Below are 22,527 nucleotides of genomic sequence, written 5' to 3' on the forward strand. Positions count from 1 at the left end.
TTCCACCTTTCACTTTTCCACAATGCTTTGTAATGCAAAGAGCGATCCAAAAACTGTGTCAAACTATTTCTGGAAAAGGACCTCCGAGGAGTGAGGACTTCGCCTTTGATTGGCTGGCTTTTTTATTCATAAACTTTGTCCTTTGTAAATGGCGTTCGATCCGATGTCGTGTTAAAATGGAAAAATGCTGTTTTGTGTAGGTAAGGAGAATGGTATTCGTAAAAAATTTGTTCTGTATCTGCAAAGGTAAAAATAATCATATTTAAATCGTAAAAAACCAAACCGAGTGTCAGTATTTTAGGCAAATTCAATGGGCTCATAATTCCAGCTAGATAGTCGGAAAATCACATCTAACCAGCCTATAATCCATGGCAAACTGTTTACCAAGCTTGGAGCGTAATTGATCGGAATCCAAATCCCTGTAGCTGATGTGAAGTAATTTATGCAATGGCTTTTTAATTAAAAAGCCGGGCAGCTTAACTCATTGACACTAAACTTGCTATTTGAATAGAGCAACATGGATGAGGGGGCGGGCAAGCGTTCATAATTTCCCAGAAGCAGTGGAAATTAATTTGCTGTGTTTGAGCCGTTGACACAAGCTCGAAGCGTAGAATGGATTACGAATCGGCGATGTGAAAAGTTGCGCCCGTCGCCGAAGTCAATTGCAACAAAGCCCCGGGCGACGTGGACGCCAAGGAGGAGGATTCCAGTAGAACATGTGCTTGGGTGGCGGTATCCATGGGCTGGGGCTGGGAGGATGTCCACTAATCCGATTAGTTGTGCAAAAATAACAGTTTGACCGGGGGACGGCGAATAGCGTGTACAAATTTACCTAACGGCTTATGGCAATTAGTCGAACGAGTTACAGGATGCAACTTTGATTCGGCTTTGTGCGAGTTTTCGTTGCGTGGGTGATTAGACAAGCGGCCCTGGCCAGGGAACTAAGCTATTTTTATTCGGCTCGCTTTTAGCCCGGCTTTCAATCTTGCACAAACACAAACTTTGCGCATATCCCAGCCATTTGGGAAAGTTTTGCACTCGGCCACGAGCCCAGTCCCTTCGAGAAGTTAGGTGCCAAGTGGCAAGTTTCCCCAACAAGTGGCATTGGATTTGTGAGAACAACTTCGGTACGAACAACTGTGTGTGTGTGTGTTGTGTGCTCTCGAAATTAATTTGAATGAAATATATTGAGTGTAATGCAAAAGACAAATACAAGTTGCACGAACTTTTCATTCTTGGCCAAGAGTGATTGCATCTCGGCCTGCAGGCCGGACAGAATTCGAAATAAACTTGCCATACCTGATGGATCTGCCTGCTGTTCGCTTCTGATTCCCTGGTGAGGGCTTTTTTCTTTCGCAATTCTTTTCAAATTTTTCTTTTTTTTCTCCATTCCGGCAGGATGGCGGCAGGGGGGTAGGTCAACTCGGTGAACTGCCCATACGGCATGCAGGACAGGCTCTCAGCAAAACAACCGGAAATCAGAGGTTGCCACTACCACTGCCGTACATGTGCATCTATAGATGTCCCCATCGTACGGTAACGGCCCAGTTGAAAATCGAAATACTCGACCCCCAGAATGACACACAGTTATCTCGAATGCAGCAGCCACTGAAGTTTTGCTGAAATTTAAGTGCAGCCAGTGCAGCCTGGCGAGATTTCAGTCTGAAAATTTGAAATTCGACTTATAAAGTGCTTAAGCTATTACGCCGGCCAGCGGAGCAGAGCAGCCTGTTTAGCATTTCCGCTTCCGTTTGCACAGCCGTTTCCGACTGGACTCGGTTTGCATTTTTCATGAGTTGTTTCGCAATTCAATTAGATACAAGTCTCAGATTTAAAGTTCTGCTAAATGAGCAGGCGAAAACAAAACAAAACTCTCGGCTCGGCTTTTCAATTTGAGCAGCAAAACCCTTTTCTGCCGTTCTAAAAGGATTTTTCCAACTTAGGGCAAGCTATTATTTTAGGATCCTGCAAACTGGATTTGATTGGGAAATTTGTTGATTTTTAATCTGACCCGAAAGCGACCCATTGTTAATAAATTAGTAAAAGGGCCAGGCGACTCGGTTCGATAAATGGCAGTTCCGGCCGATGGCCCTCGAAAAGTCATTCCTTATGACAAAAACGAAAAAATCCCTTCGATCATTATGTAAAGTAAGCTCATTTAAAAGAGAAAAGCTTATGGCTCTGAAAATTACGCATACGCCGCATAAATCATTCGCAGTAAGCCGCCAGCGGAATGGAGACGGAGGGCGAAAATCCCTACCAGGACCAGGACCAGAACCCGAACCCGAACCAGTCCGTTCCATTCGCCGAAATACAAATTGCGTGGTTGGCTGCATTAATTGCGGCCTATTTATATGGACGTTTGCCGTGGCGTTCACGTGTTTAACTTGATTTAAGTACAATTAAAAGGCACCGGGAGACATAATCCAGGTGAGTGGCGATTCGCACACTACAAGGCTTCCCATTAAATTGAACGAGATGTGCGGTCAGGTTGTATATAATTAGTTCTTATTATTACAATATCTTTTGGTTTTTACACGAATGTTAGCCACAAGCTATCCAGATTCATACTCTTATCGAAGCTTTAGTTGCGGGACTAAAGCGTTAAGCTATAGACTCCTTTAATTTGGGATTGTTAGCAGATGGTTTCTTTGCATTACACTAGGGACAAAGTGTCTTTTGTAGCGTAAGGAAAAACTAAACTAATCGTAACTAATCTTAGGATAGATTACTCGCAGGCATATTTCCTATTTACATTTCCCACTCTAACGGCTTAAACTACAAATGCATCTTTGGTCCAAACGGTACTCGATTTCTTCTCTCATTTTTGGGGCTCATCGGACGATCCTAGTGGCATACTCGTCCTTTGTACAGTTTCCACTCCTACTGATCGCTACAGGTAGACAAAGTGTCCCAGTCCCTTGGCCGGGTTGTTGTTGACGGCCTCCGCCGTGAGCTTGGTGCTGGTATTGCCGTTCATATCTTGGGTTTCCGTCTCTGCCACGGGCATCAGTCTGCCGTAGACTCCTCCGGACGCAAAGCGGGCGTTCATGTGGATGTCAAGCAGCTTCTTGTCCTTCCCCAGCGAGGAGAAGGAGTGCGAGGCGGTGCGAATCTCGCGTATGTTGTACACGGGGCTGTAGACTCGGGCGGGTGACACGGACACCGCCACTTGGGGCACAACTGGAGCTGGAGCGACGGGCGTGGTGTGGACGTAAAAGTCCCGGCGTAGGGCACATTCCGTGGAATTGTCCGAGGAGCCGGAACTGCTGGCACACTCGTCCTCATCCTCCGCATCCTCGCTGCTGCTGCAGCTTCGCAGATCCTCGGAGAGCGACAGATCCGACTCCAAGGAAAGCTCCAGCAGACTGGTGGCATCCTCTGCCACCTCCGCGGCCTTTCCAATTGCCTCGTTTAGGTTGGCTAGCAGCTGGCGCCGGCGTGCGTAGTTGGGCGTTCGGCGCACCAGGAAATGGCAGCCCTCGCCCCGCTTCATCCGCTCCATTTGGGTGCGCAGTGGCAGGTCGTCCGCGTGCAGTTTTCGCTGGCACTCCTGGCCGGGACACACCTCGTACAGCGAGAAGTTCTCGACCGGCTCGGGCGAACTGTAGCAGCCGAGGAGCAGGTGCAGCAGCTCGTCACAGGTTGTCTCCTCGCTGATGACCAGCGACTTGTACTGGGAGCTGGGCTGCAGCGCGGAGGTGTGGACGCGGATCAGGCCACCTGGCTTCAGTTGCAGGCAGAAGCGGGACTCGCCCTTCGGATGACAGGCCTGCATGATGGCCGGCCGGGTGTCGTCGTCCAGCACCAAGATGGTCTTAACTCCAGCCCGACGCACAGCTACCTCCATGGAAAGGTAGAACAGGCGTGGATCGCGATGCCGCATCTTTAGGCTGCAATCAAATTTAAATTTAAATTTAATTAAATTGCTGTCCAGCAACGGCGAACCACAACAATTCGCTTACCGTCTTAGCAGCTGGCCAATAACCTCCTTGCTGGTGGTGTCCCACTGGATTCCAAGGGTCTTGTACTCGATGTCGATCTTCAGGCAGTTTGTGTACACCTTGATTGTGGTCTGTGGGCGGGAAATGTCGCATGAGTGATGGGTTCACCAAGAGCTTTTCCTTGTCAGACTCACCTGTGGCAGCTGCTCGTTGAGGCTGGAGTAACTGGAGGCCCGCGAGGGTGTTCTCTGCAGCTCCGCCGGAGGCTCCGGACTGCCGCACATGGAGCTGGCGCACGAGGAGGCGTGGCTGGAGGAGCGAAGGGACACCGAATCGGATCGATTCCGCAGCGGCGAGATTTGCACGTGCTTCAGCATCTGCAAGTGGATGATGGGAAAGGAGAATGCGTATTAGTCATATGGTTTGCGGATACCCCGAACTTTTGTCTTATTCATTATGAATGCTTCCTGGAAAACTCGGAGAGCACTTGCTACTCTAAATGAAGTGGCCACATCCGGTTTGTTTTAAACGGGGAGTACACTGGGAAAAATGAAAGGAGCTTGCCCAGCAATAGATATAATATTTAAAGCTTTATAAGATATTGAAGTATAGAGATATTATAAAAAGAAAATAAAATACTTCCTTTTTAAACAATCGAAAACAATGTTTACAGGAAATTATTAAAAATACTCGTAAAATACCTCGATAAATCCCCTATAAAATTTTAGTATGCACCATGAATATGATTTACTCGTCGTGCAGGCAAATATGGGGGCTCTGTAGGGCAACTTTGTTCAATCCCCCCGATGAATGCAGCCACTTTCAGGCAGCCGACAACGCTCATTGAGGCATGTAAATGAGGGGAAAGACATTGAGGAGAGAGTGTCCTCCAGCCGAAGCAGCTCTCGAAGGGATTGAAGAGGGCTGCGGGGAGTGGTGCAACTGGGGGATGATGAAGTGAAATTAATAAAGGGTTCCTCGCAGTCTCGCAGCCTCACATCGCTGCACTCTCCATGGCGGTGACAATGAGGCATGAATGAACGAAATGGGCCGTGCATCGGGGAAAATTGCCGCCTGACATTTGATTGAAAGCTCTGAAACCTAGAGGCCCCGATCCGCGACCCTACTAAATACCGTTGTTTCACCCTCCGTTCAGAGATACCCAGCCAGCGAGGCATTGAGATTCATTCGAGGCGTGCCGCATTGTGAGGCGATTGCAAGCGGAAGTTGCTGGGATAGCCCTGGCTCAACATCCGGTTATGCAATCGAGCTCTCTCTTAATTTCCATCTACTTTCCTATATACACATGTATCTATATACATTTCACTATTTTGGGTGGGCGTCTTGTTCTCGTTGGGTGCCAGGCAATTTGCAAGTATGCATTAATATGGAACCGAGCCATATTTAATTGAAATGTGAAAAGTTTGGGAAGCTGGCAGCCATGATTGCTGGCCTCCCATCTGATCCACCATTAATTAGAGCCGGACCCGCCAGTCGCAGTCGCTGGAGCAAGTGAACCGCAGCGGACCGCTGGAGCAGTGCAAACTGCGAGTTGCGACTGGCGGGGATTTGGGGGCAGTGGGAACGCTCAAGTGGTGGCGTCTGCTGTTCCCGCAATTAGCGGCTAATGTTGCAGAATTTCACGCCAAGTTGCCGCTTGGGTCACGGCGAAATTGAACTCTCCAGCCCGCCTACTTCATCTTAATCGCGAGTGCTGGGAAAATCTCATAAAAACTACATAAAGTTAAAAGTCGCATCCAAGCGTCAGACGGCAATAGAAGTACACATCAAATTTATAGAAGCCAATTGTTGTTAAGAACTTATTTTCGTTATCATTCAAAGCAGACAGTTTCTTAACTGCAGAGATACAAACATTATCCAAGCCCACGAGTTTATAAGGTTGCATAAAAAAAGCGAATTTGAGGGTCAGTGAAAAGCACTTTGCTGTCTCCAATTGCAAAATCAACCAATTCCGAGCCTCAAAAAAATCAGAAAATAATAAAAACAAATCCAATAAAGTTGCAAAGTTGAAGACGAGTAAAAGTGACAGAAGGAAATCAAGAATATATATTTTATGTGAAATTGAATTAGAAATTCGCATAACAATTTCAGGACCCTCTGGACACGGCACATAAGTTGAAAGAAAAGGAACAAGGATCAAGGTGGTGGAAGATGGCGATTCCTCGTGGGCAGGCACAAAATGTTAATGGCATCTGGATTGAGGTGGCAAGGGGGGCGGGTTGAATCTTGTTAAGTGGATATTACTTAAAGATTTATAGCTATCACTGCGGAACAACTAGCACTGACCTCGCTCATTGGGTTTTAACTGAGACACTGTGTCCCCGAACTTTTCCAATTATGCCATCGATAGCAGCGCCTGAAGGTGCCACGCCCACTTGAGTCGGCCCTTAAAGTGCTGGAAAAGTCGCATAAATTCCACAAGGAGAACACAGTATCGCAGGACACACAGAGCGAGACGGAGCTGTAAGTAAGTAACTGCCAGACAGACATTACAGAACAGAACTTACAACTGCTGGCAAGAAACAAAAGAGGCAATAAAAAGCAGCTGCAGACGGGAGTGAGTCGGATGCTGAAAGATGCTCCAACTTGCGAGGAATGGAATGTTTTAATTTCAACTTCTTGGCGAGGAAATCGTAAACGCTTCCTTCCAAGGAGATGACAGCATCGCTCACGGCTGAAAAGTTCCTGCTACTTTTGGCACAGACAAATATTTTCGCATTCAGATACAGATTGATATTAAAGGCAAGTACCGCTCTCTCCACCTGCCTTAAATGATATTGCATTCATATATGGAAAGCAATCGGTGAAAGTGGATACTCACGTATCCATATCTAACCGGCACTTCTAGCAGGGCTTTTCCGCGTCAAGAGTCATAAAGCCTGCTACCCTGACATTCAACATGGAATCAATGTTCTTGAACTTGTTGCTGAAAAGCACAAACTTTGTAGTTATATATTTGAAAGTTTATCGGCGCAGGGGCCGTGCCCTTTGTCATTTTCACACATTCGAGAGGCAAACGACCAAAAGGATTATTGATTGAATTACAACAGCAGCGCTGGGAACAAGCAAATACTCGTACTTTCATGGCCAGCAGACTAGAAAAAGGGTCCAAAAATAAGTTGGCAAGGGTCTGAAGAAATGGCCAAGGACCATGGATACTTTTCGTAGCCGAAGAACAAGGAAAGATACTTTAAGTGCGAAAAAGGCACAGGGATTCTCTGAATAACTCGGCTGACGTGTCTGATAAGATTTGACTGCCATGTTACGTTTTCTTTATTAATCAAAGACGGGAGCCGAGAGGTCGGATGAATAGATGAATGGATGAATGGATGGATGCGAGACAAACGACGACAGGCTCGTAGCATTTGCCAAATGTGGCCATTCCCCTCCATTGTCGGGCTGGCTGGCAAGGACCCAGGATGGCCAGGATAGTGAAAAATTGCACTCTTTAAAAGGGCCAAAGGAAAAACACGATACATAATTTGTATGTAGCAGAGCTCTGGCAAAAAGGTTGCTGAAATCAAAACAAACTCACCACGCATGTGTTATCAAAACATTTTCATGGAGATGTCAGCTGTTAATTGTGTGCCGTCGTATTAACTCAACGGTCGGCAATTTCATGGAGATTTATAAAGTGCAGCGCTCGAATGCAAATAGTTCCCGATGAAAATGAAATCAAACCGGCAAATAAAATGTACCGGGCAACTGGTTTGACTGCAAAAATGACAGAAGTAAATATTTAAACAACCTGATTTTACACATGTGTGTGCGCGCCTACTTGCATATTTGATGCATCTGCCATATGGCAGGAATTTCAGATAGTATGGGTGGATGCTTTCGGTAATAAATCGCATTTGATTCTTTTTTGCCAAATGTAATTAATGAAATTGACTTGCAAAAGTCAATTAAGTTGACCGTTTTAATGGCAAAGTGTTTATTGGCAGAGGCCCTTTCGGATGTACCCACTCTATGGGCCACAATGTTCTATACTCACTTTGCCTCGATGGCCAGCGAAGCATTTCCACAGATTTTCTTTTTTCCATTTACTTAGCGGATTCTTAGTTGAGTGATTTTCGGTGTTTCGCTTTACGGTTAATTTATGCGCAGCCAGCTTGGATTTTTTATTACAAACTTCGGTTATATTTGTGTAGCATTGTGGGATAATAGCTTTATGGCTAACCGCTAAGTAGCAAAATTAAATGGTAGAATTGAAAGTTCTGATTTAATTCAAATATAAACGGCTAAAAAACATGAAATATGTTCACTCAGCCCAATTAACAAAAACAGAGCTGGGATAAAAAATGGCGCAAACTATTTTCGCAGTGCCACCATAAAATAAATCCACAAAAAGCGGCTGAACAAATTAGTTTGCAAACTCTCGCTGTGTCTCACTAACATTTATAATGCAATGCTTAAGCGGGGTATTTATTTATCTTCGGTGGCATAAAGCCGCTCCTTAACCATTTTTTATTGCCTTCCGCTCGGCTTTGTAAGCCGCTTAGCCCACCATTTTTTCGTGCCATTAAAAATGTAAAGAATGTACAAAAATGCAAAAAAGTGTTGCATAGTAAAGGACGCCGTGGCGGGGCAGCGCAAAAAGTCAAACAACAATATCAAAATTAAATTTCACTTTTAATCAACTTTTGCCCGCCTCGACCGCATTTCAGGGCAGAAGGGTTAATTTCCAGGCCGATTCCTTTAAGCCGTTAATTGGCGAACGGGCAGATTTGGCTTTGTTTTACTCATGCTGTAGCGCCTTTTGTTTCCTTTTTCAACACAAAAGCGTTAAAAACGCATTACACCAAGCGGGGCGTTCCTCATTAAAATGTTAGCCGGCTAACGAAGAACTGGCTCGGACTTAAAGAGAAGCTAAATGGGGAATGCAGGATGCTGGATGCAGGATGTGGAGTGTGGGATGCAGGTGCTGCATCAAGGATGCTGCTCAAAATAGAGTCAAAAGGGCAAAAAGGGCGCCAGTCGAGCATGAAGCGAAATTAAGAGTAGCTCTAACAACAAAGACCAGTTGTGGCTGCAAGTTATCACGATGCGGGGAATTAAACATTCGTCACTTTTCATACAGGACCACACTAGGCGAAAATATTTGCATCATGGAATAACTTATTTAAATATATATTTTTGAAACTATTTTTTGCTTAAATCTTGCACTCCATTTCCATATGAAATCAAAGGCGACTATTCTAGTTTCCGATTCCGAACAAATATGCACTTGGGTTTCCTATGTTTTTCCTCGTTGGCTTCGACCAATTTGTATCATCACTTCGCTTCTTTCCCAGCATCAACATGCTCGGCCTGGGGCGCCATTTCAGCATATTTAAGCGACGCCCTTTGGAGAACACAGGCTCCTAACTACCCAACTACCCGCCCAGTTATTATGCAAAACAAGAGCTGGTAGATTAACATGCCAGCAGGCCCCTCCATGAGCGTACGGGGAAATTATGTTTTGGAAATTATGTAAGCATAAAGTGAGAGGTAAGCTGCAGTGCCCGGCGGGCAGAGCATTTGTTCAAGGACCCGGGGATGCGTAGATGATGTCCCCATGTCAAAGCTCTCACAGACAATCACACACACACGCACACACTGGCACACAAGCGGACAGGAAGCGGAAACGGCGACATCACAGTGACAGCTGAAATAATTTCCAATTATTTAGAGCATACTTTTGGGCATCCCATTTTGCATTAGACCGTCTGCATGTTGCATCCGGCGAAAGTGTTAAAAATTTGTGGTTAACTAACAGCAGAGTGACACCAGTAGATGCGGCATTTGCAGCGTTTTTGTCACCTCATCATTTGCATACATTGCGGCATTTGGTTCGCAATTCGCACTGAAATCGATAATTATATGGGTCACTCCCTTGCCAGATTTCCGAGTTGGGTGAAATCGTAGGAATGTTGTTCTTTTTCCAGTTTGGTTAATGCTTGACCAAAATCATGAACGGCTAGATTAAAAGCCACACTCTAGATCGTGCAACTCCATTTAAGCCTCTGAATTACTCATTGTTCACCGTTCTTCGTATGCGCCGTTGCTTGCTGTGCAAACTTCGTTAGTCATGCTTTTTTAAATCATTTTCAAGTGAAACCGAAAAGGCAACTTATACAATGCCCGAATTACAATTTTAGCACAGCAGTTCTCCCTTACTTTTAAGGCAAGGATGCGAGATGCCAGGACACACACACATGCGATGCCCTGGATCCTTCTCTACTTCCTTCCTTCCGTTCATAAATTGAACATTTTAAAAGTGTCGTAAATTTTGCGTAGGTGAGAGAATCAACTATGAAATTGAATCGAATGCAGTCGAGCATTGGCACTCATCTCCAGAAGCACATGGAGTTTGCTCCATGCACACATATGCACAGACACACACAGACACACACACACACACATGGCGTAAAATTCGCCATTGCATACTTTAGAGCGAAAAGTTTTGGAGCCCCCATAAATTTAGCTCGCAGCATATGCGATGTATGTATGCAGGTGGGCGTAGAAGAGAAGATTTAGGGCCACGCTGATAATTGCATATGATTTTCTGTAAAATAAGTTATGCAGTTTATACATTTCAATGCAATTAATAGCATTGCAAGAACATGCTTAAACTTTAAATTCCTAATCAAAGTGTATGAAAGTATGTTTATCTTTTGATATGAACGAATTTGACTGCAGGCATTGAAACCTATTATTATATGCTTCTAAGCATCTCTTTAGGGGATTTAAGAATCTAAATGATTCGATTAATTAACTAAACCCATATAAGTGTATCTTCTAATCCACTCAGATAGTGTTAACTCTAACAGCCAATCACTTAAACACAGCCAGTTTTTCGAGACGCAGTGCATCCTAGACGCAGCTAACAGGAAGTGCATGTGGAATTTGAATTGAAAGGCCACTTCCCAATCATTAAGAGACAAGAGGACAGGGGACAGAACAGGAGCGGATAGAAGGCGCGACTGGAAGCGTTTTCCAGCCACTTCCGCTGGATGCTCGCATCCAACCTGTTGAGTGGAAACGTGTTGCAAGCGAAGGAATTTGCCTGCTGCATAAATTCTTTTAGATATGATTTATAGCTGCCGCTGCGACGCCGATGGTTTTTGCGTCGCTCATGCTGGAAACTGGTTCGAAATGCATTTGACATCCGGTAGCCGGCTTGGAAAAACAGCAAATTCCATCGTTATGCTAAATAATGCTGGATATATACATAAATTGTGGTCTGTGGTCTATATTTACTCGAGTGTGGACCGAACTGGGTGGAGGAAATGCTGATTTGATTGTACATTTGGCACAGCAATCAGAGGCGGGATAATTGGACTCCTCGGAGTCGGCACTTCTGCTGGAGACATCCCATATATAGTACTGGCTCGTCCTTTGCCTTTCTGCTGAATGCGAAAATTCCTCAAATTGACGTATCCTTCTGCACGTACCAACAATTGTCACAGGGTTTTGGGTGGTGGTGTGACTGTGGATGAGGATGTGGCTGCATCATTCCGGCCACAACACCCACAAAGTCCCACATTCCATCCGCCACTTTTTCGCCACTAAGCGAAAAATTTAAGCAAAGTGATACATATTACTTCTGGGTGAGTTGTATTTTAGATGAGGTCGAAGATGGATCCTTCAACAACATGCGATCCAGCTGAGAGCTCCTGAATTTGTCAACATTAAAAGAGTAGTCAGAAGGACAAGTATTAATATCATGTTGTTCCTGTGCTGAATGAGTACCATGTGCGCAAAGCCAAGTAAGTTTGGTTTTTTCTTTTTAGTATTTTTTTTAGGCAAACACCGCGAAAACAAACTAAGGTTCTGGTTGGACCGGGAAAATGGAGGCCGACACTCATTTCCTTTCCGTCCTACTCAATGTTTTTGGTAGGTTCGGTGCGTGTGGAAAACAGGAAGTGTAAACATTAATTGTGCCACGTGAAGTACGGAAATTCAATTAGGCGCCAATGGGGGGAATATACATATTTAACTGTTAGTTCTCCCATTAGGGAATGCGGAACCACCTGCAATTTGGGCTAATAGAAAACGGAATAAGAGAAATGCTTTCCTAACTTCAAGACCCAATTGAATTCAAGTCGAATGTGCCACATAGCCGCACTTACCACACATTTCCCATTTGATTTTAGTGCAAGCTGCTCATCTTGTCAAATTATCTAATTAAAGTTTAAGGCATTCGGTTTTATGGCATGTCCGAAAGATATCTTTAAAAGACAAATACCTCGAATGCCCTTGTCCCCCGTCCCCTGCAGCTCACTGTCACTTTAGCCCGGCTCCCTTTTCGGGTTTTTTTTTCTCTGGCCATTGGCATCGGGCACTATTTGCCGTCAAATTATTTGCTCAGGAATTCAAGACTATTAAAAGGAGGACAGCGCTTTCAACCGCTGTCGCATTACGCAAAACGAGTATACATAGCTGTGTTTTGAAAATACATTCGCAGAGGGCAGAGGTTTGCATATAATTTTTGGACCGACCCGCGAACAAAACCAACAAAGAACCCGGCGCACACAAGGGAAAAAGCCTCGGCTGAAAGGCAAACAAGCCGCCAAAGGAGCCGGGCAAAACCAAAGTTAGGGCGAAATCTGGGGCAAGAAAAAAATGGGGAATAGGGAATAGGTGGCGGGGGGCTGTGGAAGAGGGAATCGGACTCGTCTCCGCCATCTGAGCTATTAATTTTTATTTGTCTTGTCATTTCAGGCATTCCGCAAGTGGCCTGTTGCTAAGCCAGCTAATCACAGCTCAAGTTACCTTATAAATAGTTTTCCCGCCTTATAAAAGAGCTGCCAGCTGCGCTTACCTGTAACGAAAAGGAAATTGGGGAAATACAGTCGGTTAGTGAATCCCTGGACAAGTTGGAAAACTTTGTGCAATAAGTATAGGTCCGTGCAAAAACAAATGACAGGAACTTTCGCAAGCGCTCAGTAAATATCAAATTACAAACTAACACAGTGTTGTATAAAATATGTTCTATTCGAAATGGGGAATGTAATGACTTGTAATTTAATGTTTAAAATAGAATTTGGACTAAGGTAAAATGAAACGTTTTCGGTTTAGAATTCCTCGAGATTGTTGAATTCCTGACCGTTTTGAAAGACACGGGGTGGCAAGTTCTCGTGGCAAGTACTTAAGGTGCGCCTTAAAGCTTATCTTTGCATTAATTTTACGAGTAAAATGAAATGTCTAGCGCACTGAACCCTGAGCGAATGCAGACAGCTTTTAATAGTTGTGCTCGAGAGCATTTAGTTCCCACACCATTAATCAATCGGACGCCTGTCCGCCATGCAAAGTGCAACCTGCAACTGTTTCCCTGGCCAGTTTCCCAGGGCCACGCGACAGCTGCCACTGGGTTTGCATTATGAAAAACCATATGGGAAAATCAGCAACAACAAAAAGAAAACAGCATGCAGCATAGGGAACGCCGCGGCGTTCTGAGCCACATCGGCAAAACAATCTCGCCACGCACATATGCTTTGGCCACGCCAACTCGCATCCATGAGATTCACTTGATACGGCGAATGGAAGCTGAGCCGGCAGCTGACTTGCAGTCCTTCGCTGCATCCAAATGCACATCCATATCCATAGATAGCGATGCGACGGCGCAGTGTGGGAATTTCGCTATGAGAAAATGAGACAGGTCCCAGCTGCCTTTGTTGAGCTGAGTTCTCCAGAGGTGTGTAGCAGGAATAGGAATAGCAGGTAGCTGTTGTGTGCATCTCCGTGTGTGCATGTGCGTGTGCATGTGCACAACATGTGGAAAATGCGGCAGAGGGAAATGTGGAAGTCTCGATGATGTTTTCCCCGTCACTCAAAAATCCGGTTCGGCGGCCACTTTGATTGTGGAGCCATTTGAATGAGTGCCACAGGCAAATGCGTTCTTTATCGCTCCAGATTTCGGTTTTGTTTTGGATCCTTATGCCGTTTCCGGTTCGGATGTGGCTCAGCTCCACCACCGTCCGCCTTGCGTTCCTTGGGATCCTTGTTCGGAGGTCAGATGATGCTAACGAGATTCGTTTAGTCGGCATTGTGCGACCTTTGTCTCAGGCCAACGCCCACAATTGAAATACAAACGAAGCCGAGCCGGAGGTGTGAAAAGAGGTGTGCTTATCTTTCTAGGTAAAGGGTCTTAGTTGTCAGAGCCTCAGGTTGATGCATCGCCCACGATAAGAGTGTGGGTCGATCGGGCCGACAGGGGCCCTATAAGGTCTGACTTCTTGTGCTGGTTATGTAAGGTTCCACGTTCTTATGTGGCATAAGGTTCTAGTTCGGCCCACGTCTGCTCTTTAAATTCATGTATCTTTTAAATACTTTTCTATAGCTATCTGGTTTTGTGTTCATTTTACAAGTAATACTTTAAAGTTATTTATCATCATGAACACAGTGGGCACAATCGTCATGTTTAGCAAGGTTCCCATCAAAATTTTTCCGTCATTAGTCAAGATTCATAATGGTTTGTTTTCATTGCATGATTTCGAGGGATTGTGACCAATCAGTTTCCCATTTTCCCTTTCATTTCATTTTATTCATTCCTTTCTCAGTTATCAATTAGTCGCTCTCACACTTGATTCACTTGGGGACAACTTCCTGTCGTGGCCACAAAAAGTAGTCCACCAATAGTTTTTATACCCATTTTTCCACTGGCGAATCGGGTGAAATTTACGATCCGTTCAAAAACTGTTTGGTAAGCGATATATTGTCAACTGGACAATTTGTCGGCATGAGTGGTCGGATTCCTTTGTATACGAGTCTGTAGCGCAGACATTCCATTTATTGTGGGCCACGCCATACAGGAAGCTGATTGTGTCTGGTGCCCAGAAAATGTGTTTTGTGTAACTATTCTATTCATGGGGCCATAAATTACCAGAAGTCGGGAATTGCTCGAGGGCCGAACTAACCAAGTAGTAAGTTTTCCAGTATTTTAATGAGCTCCGCTCATAAGCTGAGTTAGTAGCAGCCTTTTTGCCAGCTTTTCGGGGGAACTGCGAGCCAAAACTAAACTGGTTTTCTGTTTTCCGAATTCCCAAAAGGACCGAGCTACATTTTTGCCAGCCAAGTACTAATGAAATTACCCATGAAATGTGTTTGACGCAGGTCTTCTCATCTACTTGTGCTGAACAGAATCCGAGATTGGGCCAAATTAGGTCCAACTTAGCCAGTTAATGGATTCTGTCCGAATTGTGCGACTTCGCAAACTATATAAACATTTTTACCATTTGCCATGTTGTGGTATCTCTGTTGTCGATTATCATCGGCTTTTGTTCCCAGGTAAATGCCAATTTAATGCTACCCCAGCAACAAGTTGGAATTTGTTTCCTCGACATTGAAACCATAACAATCAAAACATAAAACCATTAAATTACTCTTATAAATTATGTTATTATAAACAACAGTCTAGGGAAATTTACGAAACGGTTACTTATTTTACCACAAAAATATGGTATCGTATTCAAGTTGTATGATACCAAACTGATTTGATATGATATGATATACCAAAAGCTGATAGTAGCAAAACGATCATAGAGCTCATCTTAACGCGGTGTCAATAGCACGATCAGGCACGCTGCTAGCTCTAAAGTCTAAACCTATGACTAAGTAAACCTCTGACTAAGTTTGGCTGTTGGTGGGGCAAAGGGGAGGGCTGAAGGGAACATCTTCATCCATCGGCTATTTGTCACGCTTTGACTTAGCCGCTGCAGCACGAGCCGCGCTCGACGACAGATCTTAGTCAGATGGGCAGGTTGGAGCTTTTGCCGTCGGTCTTTGACTTGGCTGCTGTTAGTCGCATCCAGCGGCCAAGTTAGTACCCGAGGTGGAAGTGGCACTTGCAGCTGCTGGGACAAGTGACTGAAGGTGATTGGCCTCAGCAATTTTGTCGCTATTACGCCTGGAAAATGACTTGGCATCGCTCGTATGTGGCAGGGTAAAAAGTTGCCACGCCGGTATTTAGTGCAAGTATGTTGGCTTTCAGGCGACGATGATGTATTAACCGTTAATGCGGCATGCCCCTGACATCTTCCTGGCCATGTCGGAAGCTATAGACGACTATATGTATGCAGTGGTGGCACTTATGATATAAAACAGCGCGCCATTACGGGGAAAACCACAATAAACAGCGTGGAGGGGAAATCTCGATTTGACATTCAATTAAACTCAATTGTTGTTCAATTAATTAATCAATTATGCATTTTTCATACCGCCGCATTAATGTGATTTATTTTCGCCGTAGAACAGAATTATTCGGCACTTGAATGAATATTGCAAGGCAATAAAAAGGGAAATAAATGGTTTTCTCTTGATAATGAGAGGTAATTCGAGGACAATTCGCTGCAGATGCCAAATTGTTTTATAAAAGGATCGATTATTTAAGGTCTAGATGAATTTACCATTAAAGCGGCCAAAAAGAGCATCCGAAAGTCGATGGCTGGCGGTTGGGCATATTGTTCAATTTAATTAAAATGTTCGAAATTATGCATGCTCCTACTGATCAACTGAATTAACCCCATATGCTGTTTTAAATAATTCACTGCGTTGTTTCGTTTGCTCATTGAAAAGAAATAGCGATTCATAAATCTGTTAAAATCCTGTCATATTTTATGGACTTTCTCGCCCTTCAAACGCTCTGCAAACTGAAAACGCTTGCCGCCTCATAAATTTAAAATGTACCAAAAAAAAAAAAAAAGAACGAGTGGGTAAACTCTAAAAAATATCATAAAGCTTTCAGCTCTCTGCGGAAATTATAAATTCAGAGCAAAATCGCGGTTCTTTTTTTATTCCGCTTTGCCTGATTTACACAATTACAAAAAGCCAGCGGTATTTCATTTGAATTTTCCCTGAAAGCCTGCCAGGTATTGTATACCAGTTTTTGCGGTTGTCAATAAATAATTGCAACATGGACTTCTACCGACAAAATGTTTTCGTGCCGCTTATTTGGATAAAGAGCGCGCTTTTCCAAATTGCATTCCAATTTCCATTCTAGACAAAGCCGCTTTTCGCAGTGGAAAACGTTGTTTGTGATCCAAGGCAAGGTCGTTGCATTGTCTTCGGTGGGATTTCAAACACAACTGAGTTTTCTCCCCACACAAATTGCGCATTTGTTTCGGATAAATCAGCTAAAAATAATACACAAATTACTGTCCCACACTTGAATGCCTTCCCCCGTCACAACAGGCCCAAACTAATCATTAAATAAATGCGCCTGGCCTTAAAAAACCAACATACTCTACGGCCCCACAGATGCATCTCGCCCACTTTAAATGATACAAAAGAAACCGAAATTCCGTGAAGAACCATGCCTCGCCCTAATGAAGTTATGAGCTGAAAAGACCAGAATATCGCTCAACCGGGGGCTGGAATACTTATTTTTGATGCCACTCTTTCTTGCATATTCCATAAATATGATGAAAGCTGGAGGAGGAGGAGGAGGCTTCCACTTAAGCGCCGACAATTAATATTTTCCATATTTCTTCTCCGCACCCCTCGTTTTGTTTATTGAAGTGTCGATTAAGTTGCTTTAATATTAAGCAGCCCTCTATATTAAGAACCCTCCTTCGAGATATATGGTTTATCTTACGGGGAAAGCGACTGCGAGATGCATCTGCAGCAGGCCTTGTTCCTATTTCAGAATTCAGACGAGATAAGCGCAAGTATATACATATGATTCACTTGCAGTAGCTGAGGTTCAAGGCACCAAACCGTTTCGTTATGTATCTGCAAGTTGATATCTCAAAAGTGCCAGTGCGCCAGTGAAGCACAAATCAAAACGGCGCTGCGGCCAATCAATGAAAACTATGAGCTGCCAAAAAGTTGGCCCGAAAGGAGAGAGCGGCCAAAGACAAAAGGGTCAGTGGTGTTACCCAATCCGATTCTCACACAAATTTGCAAACGCACAATTAAGTCGCCTGGGAGGGAATCCAGTGGAGCTTCCTGCAGCAGACTGACCCTGTGGAGCGCATGATGTGCCAACAAAGACGTCAACTTGTCACCCGTCCAGTGGCCAAGTGGCCAAGTGTCCAGCTGGAGCGGCACAACGGCCTTTAGCTTGGTTAATTTATCATGGCCAGCGGAAGGGAATGAAGGAGATGTGCAGAGAGTGCAATTGTGTGGAGAATGTAGTTGCTTTTTTATATACGAGCGTTCTGGTTTTTGGGCCAACTGGATTTCTTCTGGGCCAAGTGTTTGTATTTAGCCGCTGCGCCGCTGACTGATGTGCGGATATTAATAACGCTCAAATAGAGCTCCAAAGTGGGCAAGCTTTTTGGTTTTTTTCACTGGCTCAGCTCAGTTTTTTTTGTATAATCCTTACTTGCTTTAATCCAGCGAGTTTCCGGCCTTTAGCTCTTTTTGCCCCCGTCGAATGGGTGCTACACGCATATTGATTACCAGGTAGTCGAATCCAGCTGGGAATCGAGGGGTTACGAGCGTTTTAAAGGCGAGTAAAAGCTGCATTTGCAGGGGCAGTTAATGAATCCCCACAGCAGTGGTGAGTCAATCAACTTTTGGTCCCAACATTCCGCATTCCCACAGTGCATTAAGCCTGAGGAGTCCGAGGCAGCAAATTCCTGTCCCAGGATAGCTGCTGGGAATCGGAGGCGCAGAACCATCCGGCCACTGCAAAGTCAACAGCAACAAAATCACTTGCGGTTGCATTTTGCGGTTTGCGTCAACTTCCACAGCCACAAATGCGGACTGAAGTGGTAAGTTTGCTTTTCTTTTTGGGCGTGAGAATCGGTTGCCCACTCAGGTGGGCGGATTACAGAGGCACGTGTTGGTGGAAAGTCAGCGGCGAGAACGATTTCCCACCCGATAAGATGGCCACTGTGAGATACATTTCGCAGTTAGATTTACGGCCGAACGAAAGTTTTACGAGGCTTTGCTCGTTTCAAAGCGAAAGGTTACCAGCTTTTGACCCTAATGGATCATCTGATCTGCTGGAAAAAGTGATAAAAGCGAGGGGAAGAAACTCACTTGGACGGAAGAAAGTTCCAGATGAACCTTTTCTGCGCGTAAAGCAAAGTTTGGGGATTGCGCTTATATAATCTAATAAAGGAATATTAAGATGGCAATCTAGGAAAATGAGAAAGATATTTGCCAAGACACGATGTTTCTATCACAAGAAGTCTGATCATCAGTACAACTCAATCTCTAAGCTCTTTTCGCAGTAACCCATTTACAATGCAAATTTGCTTCTCATGACTAATACTACATAGTTTCGCTGAAAGCCAAATCAATACGGAATCACTTAACACACAAATTCCCCAATGCCTAATCGTTTCGAATTATACATTGTAGTGCTAGAGAAAACCAGATGCCATAAGGCGTTATAATTGTTTTACGGCACCGTAGCTCACAGGTTGCCGTGCGCAAACAAACAATTAACAGGCTTTGTGTACCTTGGTTTTTTGTTAATTAATTGTTAACAAAACGAAGTGTCAACAAAAAAATATCAACTGAGAGCGGCCGAGAGAAAAACCACGAGTAAAAGCGCCAACTTCCAGTTTTTTGCTGACTTTGTGTGCCATCATTTATATTAAAAAAGTCGTATATTATTTTTTCATTTCGCTGCTGAACTTGTTTATTGAATTTACCATTTTGAAGTCGCTGACTCAGTACGATTTTCGCTGTAATTTAGCCGAGTTAGCGCGAAACGTTAAACGAGGCTGCAGTGCATAATAATATATAACCGAAAAAAACCCCGATTCGGGCCAGCATTCAATTCAATTGAATTGTGAATATTTCGGAATGCTAAGCTCCAACATCAAATTGTGTTGCCAATGCCTGAATAAATTGTAAATCAATTTAAGACGACATTAAAACTTCGGGTGTGAAATAAAATAAAATAGCTTAGGAAAATTGCAGTTGAATAAATTGTTTTATTTAATAGCCGGAATAATTTAGAGTAGAACTTGTACATATATGTAAGCAAAAATCCGGGTAGCGCACATTTATGTCGATTGGACAAATGCTTTTGTCTTTTTGTTGCCAGTGCGGGTGTGTCTTTGGTTTGATGAAGAAACAATAGACTTGAATGTACATAACTGTATATGGAAGTCAAGCAACTTCCTCAAGCTATAAAGCCACGCATAAATTACCGAGGGCATTATACAAAATGGTTTGTTCAACCATTCACTGAAATTGAGCTCTCAAACACAAATATGATAGAAAATTACTAAAAACTATAAAAGCGAATTGAGATGTTAGTGGCAAGATCTCCGGCGAAAGATAAACGATCCCCGATGCAGACCACCCTCGGCATCCTGCCATCGATTAATCAATAGAACTACTTCCTTTTAAAACGCCCCTCGCAAGAACGTGTGTGCAATGTAAAGACTAAATGAGGCGAATATCCTTTCATGCCTCACGTATCCAGACCAATACAGGATACTTGTGTTAAGCACAGATTCGGTGGTACTACCTGTTCCGAAATCGAGGCAGAAGGCGCTAAACTGAAGGAAACCGCACTTGACCGTAGCACACGAGCAGGTAGGCCCAAAAAGGTAATCCCTCTCTCACGTAGTCTTCTGAAATTCAGGATGGGATCGCAGCACGTTGAGCCCTCTGGGGCGCATTGTACTCGTGCATTTCCTGATTTTTAATTAGCCAAATAGAACCTAACAAAGACAACAAGTTGGTCCAACGGTCTAAGGCTACGTGCTTGGTATGTGAAATCTTTAGCCCCTCAGTGTCCACAGGAAAACAATACTCCTCCAAACCGAATACTCCTGTGTCCGAGAGGACAGAAAATTAATTCGATATCAATACTTTTCTGCGGTTGCGTTGAAAATTGCGAGAAAGTGATGGTAACCACCACCTCAGGCTAGCAATTTTATAATCAAAACCAACCGCTTTTGGACATCGGGATTTTCCCCACTCGTAATCATGGTTACCCTGCCGTCTGGTGGACAATGCTAACTTATTATTGCAACTCCTCAATAGATGATTTTATGTGGAATTGACATTAATTAGCAACACTGTTTTCAAGGAGTTTGACAATAAACACAGCAAAGGCAAATGAAATGATACACATGTGTATCCGATTGGGTGCCTTTGTTAATCGAAAATCCACAAATGAGCTCTGTTGCCGAACTGAGTGATATCATTCATGTGAGCTTGAAACAACAGAGACGGATTTTCTCACAGAAATCTACTAGATATGCATCAAATCAAATGTTTGGTCGAGACCCAAAGTTTGTGTCATTCATAATCGGCCAACAAAGCAAGTCGACTAATTAAGAGAGTCACTCGACCAAGAAATTTACATGAAATGTTTATGCATTTCCAAAATAGCTGGGAAGGCCGTTTGTCCGCCTGTGTGGCCCTCTAATGGAAGTTGGAAATATTTGCATAAAAATTCAAAAAAATGCTGAGCAAATTGTCGAGTTGCAGCTCCACGGATGTACACTTGTCGGAGGCCAAGAACCGGACAATGATGCTCAGGAATTCCGTATTTGCATTGTAATCCCCCTAGATGACCTCGGGAATGGAGGAAGTGACTGGCCAACAGCTTGGTTACCGTTGCAGGTTCAATCAACTCCGGCCAGCGAAACTGTCTGGATCTAATCGCGCAATTCGATAATTGAGTGCAGGAGGAGAGTGGGCTGTGAAAATTCTGGACTTTCGCCAAGGCGAGAAGAAACCCAATCGACCGAACTAGATCTCGTCAGGCAATCAAACTTTCTAGATGAAGAGCGAAAACTGGACCAGCGATCGGGGGCTTACCTTCTAGCGTATGATTTGTGGTATCCAAATGTGATTTGTGTGTAATCCAAAGACCTTAAGGCGCGACTTTGATGGATGGCGGTATAAGAAGTCCGGAGTGCGAAGACAAGACAAGGTCGCGTTGTTTTTCTTTGGCTGCCGCTTTTGGGGCCCTTTGGCTGCTTGGCATTAAGTTATCAAGCACTCCACGCCACTTCGCATTTCTTCGCGTATCCAAAGGTGCGTATGCGTACGTGCTCCCTGCTGGGGAAACAGGTGCACTCAGGAAGCAGCTGCACTGATTTTTATTTAGCGTTGCACTTTGAATCTCTATCCCGAATTTGTTCACTTCTTGTACATTCGTATGTATATTCCTTTGGCTTCCGTACCAATTTTATTTTAGATCTGGACGCACATTCACTTTCGTTCGAATATAGGCTCGCTACCGTTAGCCAGTTCACGCCCAGAATTGGGAATTTTCGAGCGGAGCTAATGTAGATTCAGTACCGCACTCGGCAGTGTTTACAGACGCACTGAAGCCGCACGGCTAGCGTCTGCGAGGTCTAACCCGCTGAGAGTCGCATTCAGATACCTGTTTTGTATGTGTGTGTGAGCTCGCTCTCGCTCTCGCCTCTCTGCACTCAGAGAAAAAGTATAGCTCGCTTGATCAGCGGATAACAAAGCAGATACTGGCAGTTAGGAAGTTTTTTAATAATTTGATAAATAATATTTAATTATTTAAGCTGAATATAAAGTTCTCTATTTTCTTATTTTCTATAGGGGACTTTAACTCAACTTCACATAAGCCAGGCTGATCTGATTCAAAACCACCATGTGAATAGTTTGAATGTTAGGTGAATGG

General features: G+C 44.1%; 1 protein-coding gene across 1 annotated transcript; it reads right to left on the minus strand.

Annotated features, from left to right (window-relative positions):
* Positions 1–2,481: 2,481 nt before the first annotated feature.
* LOC6613533 lies at positions 2,482–22,198 on the minus strand. The gene is made up of 4 exons (XM_002037965.2): positions 21,687–22,198; positions 4,139–4,321; positions 3,966–4,075; positions 2,482–3,893 (listed from the first exon to the last, which is right to left on the minus strand). Exons 2-4 carry the CDS (start codon positions 4,319–4,321, stop codon positions 2,894–2,896), a joined length of 1,293 nt encoding a protein of 430 aa, XP_002038001.1. The 5' UTR covers positions 21,687–22,198; the 3' UTR covers positions 2,482–2,893.
* Between the last annotated feature and the right edge of the window lie 329 nt (positions 22,199–22,527).

The sequence above is a fragment of the Drosophila sechellia genome, chromosome 2L, assembly GCF_004382195.2.
Source record: "Drosophila sechellia strain sech25 chromosome 2L, ASM438219v1, whole genome shotgun sequence".
Classification (NCBI taxonomy): domain Eukaryota; kingdom Metazoa; phylum Arthropoda; class Insecta; order Diptera; family Drosophilidae; genus Drosophila; species Drosophila sechellia.

What these genes read in the sequence shown, in the direction of transcription:
- LOC6613533 (XM_002037965.2), bottom strand. Translation starts at nt 4,321, where the DNA reads ATGCTGAAGCACGTGCAAATCTCGCCGCTGCGGAATCGATCCGATTCG. An exon ending in TCAACGAGCAGCTGCCACAG is followed by an intron (nt 4,076 to 4,138) that starts GTGAGTCTGACA and finishes TCCCGCCCACAG; the next exon opens with ACCACAATCAAGGTGTACAC. An exon ending in ATTGGCCAGCTGCTAAGACG is followed by an intron (nt 3,894 to 3,965) that starts GTAAGCGAATTG and finishes ATTTGATTGCAG; the next exon opens with CCTAAAGATGCGGCATCGCG.